Source organism: Gossypium hirsutum, chromosome D07, assembly GCF_007990345.1.
Source record: "Gossypium hirsutum isolate 1008001.06 chromosome D07, Gossypium_hirsutum_v2.1, whole genome shotgun sequence".
Classification (NCBI taxonomy): Eukaryota; Viridiplantae; Streptophyta; class Magnoliopsida; order Malvales; family Malvaceae; genus Gossypium; species Gossypium hirsutum.
Window position 1 is genome coordinate 17,692,347 of NC_053443.1, and position 6,977 is coordinate 17,699,323.

The 6,977-nt window shown below is 30.8% G+C and overlaps 1 protein-coding gene across 3 annotated transcripts; it reads left to right on the forward strand.

The window, feature by feature from the left end:
• The first annotated feature begins 2,279 nt into the window (after window positions 1-2,279).
• LOC121219449 (MLO-like protein 6) lies at window positions 2,280-6,238 on the forward strand. 3 transcript variants are annotated; one of them, XM_041097634.1, is made up of 15 exons: window positions 2,284-2,593; window positions 2,674-2,731; window positions 2,824-3,077; window positions 3,328-3,444; window positions 3,515-3,575; window positions 3,747-3,835; window positions 4,355-4,429; window positions 4,502-4,596; window positions 4,680-4,729; window positions 4,816-4,856; window positions 4,938-5,111; window positions 5,210-5,245; window positions 5,341-5,408; window positions 5,536-5,596; window positions 5,681-6,238. In XM_041097634.1, exons 1-15 carry the CDS (start codon window positions 2,471-2,473, stop codon window positions 6,131-6,133), a joined length of 1,755 nt encoding a protein of 584 aa, XP_040953568.1. In that variant the 5' UTR covers window positions 2,284-2,470; the 3' UTR covers window positions 6,134-6,238. The 3 variants fall into 3 exon arrangements, with proteins under 3 accessions (XP_040953570.1, XP_040953568.1, XP_040953569.1); XM_041097636.1 differs by lacking the exon at window positions 5,536-5,596 and having other exon boundaries at window positions 2,280-2,593; XM_041097635.1 differs by lacking the exon at window positions 4,355-4,429 and having other exon boundaries at window positions 2,285-2,593.
• The last annotated feature ends 739 nt before the right edge of the window (window positions 6,239-6,977 follow it).

A 6,977-nucleotide genomic window follows, 5' to 3' on the forward strand; every position in this document is an offset into this window, starting at 1 on the left:
TATACTAAGTATTGGTACTTAAACATGTTTAATGATTTATTATACAATTTGATTTATTTTACCTTCAATTAAAAGGGAATTTCCATGATTGATAAGGGATAGACGCTAACCATGACATGCGTATCCATGCCCGTGTCTATAGAAGCAAGCAACAATCGTTGACTTGGTCAGTCAGTTCACGAACCACCTTGGTAAGCACCTTATAGAGATACATAGGAGTAGTAAAACCTCATATGAATCTACCTTATTCCTTAAAAATCCTCCACCAGCAAAAGAAACATGGTATGAACCTTGTTCCTAAACTTGTATGTGAAGAACATTCCTCTAATCATCCAGAGTATATAAGCTCTCTTGTATCAATCAATCTCTACAACAATAGCATGTGGTGGGGAAGCCAATTGGACAAGCTTGTTCAACCATGTGTACTTCAACTGGCACCCATCTAGATCATTCTCTGGTAACTCCCTTGAAGACATGACACCTAACAACTAGTGGCACTCATTCTCTGCATTGATGCTATTATGTTCGATCACTGCTTTCCTATTGATCAGAAGGTTTGTTATTAAAGCAACATTTTTTAAAGTAATTGTTTCTTCCCCTATGAAAAATGGAATGTAAATGTTTCCGGTTTCCATCTTTCCACGAATGTTGAAACCATTCCAAATTGACTTGGAACTTTGTCATGTTAGATGCCACAAATAAATTGGCATCTTTCAAGCATTTTTGGATATGAGGGTCGAGATTCAAGAAGTGTAAATTGTGTTAGGTCTGGAGAGTTTGATTTTTATATGGTTAAAAATCATAAAAATAATATTAAAATATGGAAATCTTAAAAATGTTTTTATAATAATGAAAAATAAAAAAATGAATTAGAGATTTCATTATATTGAAGGAGTAGTTGGCAATGTGATCAATTATTTTCTCTCTGAAAAACTATGTAAATAAGAGTAAATCTTTTGTAAAGCTTGAGAGTATGAGAAGATTTTGGATGAGAAGAAAAGAAGGATGAGTGGATTTTTATAGAGTGGAAATCGACAACCATAGGAGCTGACTTCCATTGTATTCAATGAAGTTGGTTGGGCCAATGACAAAATAAATATGTTGATCAAACATTCACTCTTAAACTCGACATCCATGGCCATCAAGATATTATTAAGGATGGTAATGGACCCAGGTAAGGGCAAATGTTGTTAAATCCATTACAACTTCACAGTTTGTATTCTCTACCCCATCATCCACATTGCCCCGCTTCAATTTAATTTTTTTCTAGTTATTTCTAATATTTTTAATATTTTAAAAGCAATTATATATTTAAACATAAAACTTGTGAATTTTTTATAACACATTTTTATATTTTTAATAATTTTAAATATATATGGGTAAAATAATAATTTAATATAATGGAGCGGGACAATCAATTTTTTTTGAATTGTTATGAACTTTTTTATAATTTTTTTAGATTTTAAATATTTTTATTTTCTATATTTTAAAAATTTTTCATTGACATGACATATAAAACAAATAGTGTCATGTTAGCATGAAAGAAAATGTAAACGGTCATGTTCATGTGGGTTGTCACACCAACATCGTTAAAAAGATTTATATTAAAAAGAACGATTTGACTCTTTTTTAAAGGCTGGAAGTCAATTTAGCTAAGAAAAGAATAATGATCAAATTGATAAAAAATGTAAACGTTGGAAACTAAATTTGACATTATGCCAAAATTATTTTATATAATCACTTTTAATAAATATTTTTATTTTTTTCAAAATCAAATTAAAAAGATGTTTTCTATAAATTTTTTTCAAAAAGGTAATTCTAAAAATTCTTGAGATTAAGGCCATTCGTATGGGTGTTTATCTCCACTGAATTGAGCTTATTTTAGTTTTTGTCTCTTACTATAGTATCGTTATAATATCTAATTTCAATATCATCTCTATTTTTACACTAATAATAAATAAATACCTCGCTCATACAAAAAGAACCTAAGTGAAAAAAAAAATTAACTCAGGTGAGTGATCATCAGCAATTACATCAAGACGAAGAAACAAACAAAAATTTCAAATTTATCCAAAACATCTGGTTTTTAAATTATTTGATAAGACTCATGGGGCAATTATTTAAAATTTGATTTTCTCTTTCCTTTGGGCCCTACGCGTTCTCAAAGTCATCCCAACTTGCCTTTCTACGCTGCTTTCCGCTGCAACTTTCTTTCATATCGCTTTCAACAAAATAAATACTGCCAAAATTCATTAAAATTCTCTTTTAAAATATTCAAAGCATTTTAGACCTTATTTTTGATAGAAGAATCTGTATTCACATTCCTTTTCCTTCTCTATGTATTGAAGAACTCATATATATTTCTTTGTTTCTAAAACTACTACTTGACAAACTTCATTCTATCAGCACAAATAGATCATCGAGGGCTTTCATCAAAGTGAATTTGAAGTTTGAGGAAATTAAGGAAAAAATGGCAGGGGGAAGTGGAGGAAGAACTCTGGAGGAAACACCCACATGGGCTGTTGCTGTTGTTTGTTTTGCTTTGGTTTTGATTTCAATCATCATTGAACACATTCTCCATATGATTGGAAAGGTAAGATTTTTTCTTTCAGCCTCATTTTTGGGGCCTTCTAATGGATGTTTAATCTCCAAATCTCATACTTGTTTTTGCAGTGGTTGAAGAACAAGCATAAACGAGCACTTTATGAAGCACTGGAAAAGATTAAATCAGGTCAAACATTTTAACCCAACTTAATGAATGAATTTATAATCCATATAGACAAAGAAGTGATATATATATATTATGGGTATTCTTTTCTGCAGAGCTTATGCTGCTGGGATTTATATCCTTGCTTCTAACAGTAGGACAAGGTTTAATATCAGATATATGCATATCGAAGGAAATTGCAGCTACTTGGCATCCATGCAATAAGAAACAAGAAGAGAAATTGAATGAATCTGATGATCAAGATAAAACAGATACCGAGCATCGCCGGAGACTTCTCACTGTCTCGAACTCGGGTGTAGTTATCCGGCGTTCATTGGCGGGACCTTCAGTGGACAAATGTGCAGCTCAGGTATGACCCCAGCTAATTTATGTATGTAATAATATTCTCAAGTTGCTTTTCTTTTACGACTCAAAATTGGTAAAACGTTCATTTTCACACCATCTAATTACAATAAAGTTTATGAGAAAAAACTAAAAATTGAATAAATTGTCATGTCAAATGATTTGTTATTATTGGACTGCATAGAATGGGAAAATTTTGAGGCCCCATTGATGCATCAAATAATCAATGATTTGTAAATAAATCATTAATGGTGCAGGGTAAAGTGCCGTTTGTGTCATCGGAAGGAATCCACCAACTTCACCTTTTCATATTTGTGCTAGCTCTTTTTCATGTCCTTTATTGTGTTCTTACATTGGCACTGGGGACAGCTAAGGTACTATTTTCTTAATATTCCTCCTTTTTAGTTTACAAAACATGAAATAACTCTCTCTTTTTTTTTGTAGATGAAAAGGTGGAAGAGATGGGAAAAGGAAACAGGAACAATCGAATATCAGTTCTCACATGGTTAGTACAGACTAGATATTATTTTTGGTGTAGTTTACTGAAAACGTGGTCCATGTATTTTATGATCTTCCAACATTGACTTGAGGTTTACATAAAAAGAGAGGGGAATTAAGTTTGAAAATGATGATCTCTTTTAGAAATTAAAATAAATAAAAATTGATTTGGTGACAGATCCGGAGCGGTTCAGATTTGCAAGGGAAACATCATTTGGAAGGAGGCATCTTAGCTTTTGGACCCAAAACCCCATTCTTATGCGGATTGTAACCAAATTTCACCCTCTCTTCTCTTTTTACTTTATAAAATTAACGATACGCTTTGCATGCTAAAGCCTTACTGCCAAGATTTACATATTATTCTATTTATAGGTATATTTTTAAATAATATTAAATATCATATTTGAATAAGGTTTCATTTTTTTTTATTTGTAAAATTAGCCATATCCCTTCTGTTCAGTTAGCACATTAAAAGGACTTATATGAATACATATTAAAGACTTGTATCAAATATTGCCCAGTAAAAAACACATACTATATAGAACATTAAGGTTGCCAAACTGCCTTTTATAGACACAGGACCACAGACAATAATATCCAAAGCAATTCCCAAATTTGGAACACTTTTGGCTTTTTATATATCTTTGATTTTCCCACGTTTTCTTACTAAACCTGACTCATACTTAATTTAAAAAAAAAATGGTTTCATTTATATTCTTAGTATAATATATTTAATAAACAAAAGAATACACCAATGGTTGCAAATTTGTTTTTATTTATTTGCAGGTGTGTTTCTTTAGACAGTTTGTTAGGTCAGTCCCTAAAGTTGATTACTTGACTCTCCGCCATGGATTTATTATGGTAATTATTTGTTTTTTATTTATTTTTTAAATTCATTAATTAAAGTAAATATATATGAATTTTAATTTTCAGGCACACTTGGCACCCCATAGCGAAACCAAATTTGATTTTCAAAAATATATTAATAGATCATTGGAAGAAGATTTCAATGTTGTTGTGGGCATTAGGTAAGTAATTAGTTTCATCATTCCTTTCTCTGTTCTCCATAAATCCATTGTTTATCTTTCTTCTTTTTCCATCAATTTTGCAGCCCTCCAATATGGTTTTTTGCTGTACTCTTCCTACTCCTCAACACTCATGGTGAGTCAATTATGTCTACTATTTTTTCCATTCTATTTTATAGATTGAAATAGTAATTAAATTTTATTTTATTTATTATGATACAGGATGGTTTTCTTATCTATGGCTCCCATTTATCCCATTGATTGTAAGCATGCTACTTAATTAATTAATGTGTTGAATCCTATTTTGTTTAAATATAAGAGGAATAAATTAAGGGAACATGCAGATCATACTGCTAGTGGGCACAAAGTTACAAGTGATAATAACAAAGATGGGGCTAAGAATTCAAGAGAGAGGAGAAGTAGTAAAAGGAGTGCCAGTGGTTGAGCCCGGCGATGACCTTTTCTGGTTCAACCGCCCCCGCCTCATTCTCTATCTTATCAATTTCGTTCTTTTCCAGGTTCTTTTCTTAATAAACTATTTCTTTCTTCATTATTATTGAAGGCTGCATAAATTATCTTCTACTTACATTTTCTTTTTTAATTTTAAATTTTGTAGAATGCTTTCCAGCTTGCATTCTTTGCATGTACTTGGGTAAATTTCTTCACCATTTTTCCTTGATAACTTGCTTGGACTATTTTGTGTGTGTTTTTTTCTTTTCTAATGGAGTTTATGGTTGTGAAATACAGTATGAATTTGGATCAAAGTCTTGCTTCCATGAGCATGTGGAAGATGTCGTCATCAGAATTTCAATGGGGTCAAAATCTCAATTTCTACATTCAAATTTTCATATTTATAATTTCTTTTGGTACATGGTTCTATTTTATATTTAAAATAATAGCTTTCACGTTCTAATAATTTTATTCTAACTTTGTTATACATAGGATTCTAGTTCAAATTCTTTGCAGCTACGTCACACTACCTCTTTACGCCCTTGTTACACAGGTAAGTCGAAAAGCATATATGTATATTTATATTTCAATATCCAAGTCAAATATTTTAATTAATTAAAGTTTTTGGTATCATCAGATGGGTACAAACATGAAACCAACCATATTCAATGAAAGGGTAGCGACGGCTCTAAGGAATTGGCATCACACGGCTAAGAAACACATCAAACATAACAAGGGTTCAGTCACCCCATTTTCAAGCAGGCCAAACACCCCATCTCATCACACCTCCCCGGTTCATCTCCTTAGAAACTATCGGAGAGAAGTCGACAGTCTCCATACTTCTCCTAGGAGATCCAACTTTGATATCGAGCTTTCAGACACGGATTCTTTGTCCCCATCCCCCCCTAATTACACCGAAGGTTCCTCCACTTCTCACCACCATGTTAATATGGAGGATCAAGTTCAAGTAGACTACATCGATAATGACATAAATGAACTAAACTTTAATGAACGACGTGAACTCACACAACATGAAATTAACATCGAGTTGAAAGATTTTTCATTCGATAGAAGGACAACTAGTATATGAATATATATATATATTTGAGTTTTAAATTTACAGTGATAAGATGGTTAATGACAACAATTGTAATTGGCCAAGGGCAAAATTAAGCCATTTGATTATTTTGGATCATCTTGTTTAGCGAAATATTCTTCTTTTTTTGGTTTCCACTCTTTGCCATAAAATGAGGCTTCAAGAACAAATTAGTTTTCATTATTTTTTGTATAATTTGTTTCTGTACAGTGTACTCCAACTCTTTAATTATTGACATGAAGGCTAATATATATATATATATATATAAACCATGTTATCCTTTTTCTTCTTATTGAATTTTAACTTCAATACTTATGTTGATCCTAAATATAAACATATGGGATATAATTTTTTTATAAAAAAAATAAAAATAAAATATTTATATTAATAAGATAATTATATTTGAAACTCACCTCCTTATTTAAGTTACTTTTATGCAAGATTAGAAGTGTAATAGAGCCAACTTTGAATCCAAACAAATGGTTCACTCAATTATTTAATTCGTTCTCTTTAGTCATTCAATTATAATTTTTTTTTTCATTTTAGTCACTTAACTTTTTGAAATTAAATATTGTAGTCATTTTTTCATTAATTGCCTAACGGAAGTCTAACTTGGTCTTTGTTTTATTGGCCTAATAACAAATTAGCCCTCCAATGTTTACACATTCTATCAATTTAATCCTAAATCTAAAAAATTCAATAAATTTAACCCTCAATGTTTACCAATTTTACCATTTTAGTTCTAATTCCCAAAACTATAAAACATATTTAAAAAATCTTTAAATTATTTTTATACTTACTTTTCAAAATTTATATTTACTTTTTTCATCAACCATGC

Coding starts and splice junctions, on each gene's coding strand:
- LOC121219449 (XM_041097634.1), top strand. CDS start 2,471: ATGGCAGGGGGAAGTGGAGGAAGAACTCTGGAGGAAACACCCACATGG. Junction 5,112..5,209: donor TCAATTTCGTTCTTTTCCAG/GTTCTTTTCTTA, acceptor TAAATTTTGTAG/AATGCTTTCCAGCTTGCATT. Junction 5,597..5,680: donor TTTACGCCCTTGTTACACAG/GTAAGTCGAAAA, acceptor TGGTATCATCAG/ATGGGTACAAACATGAAACC.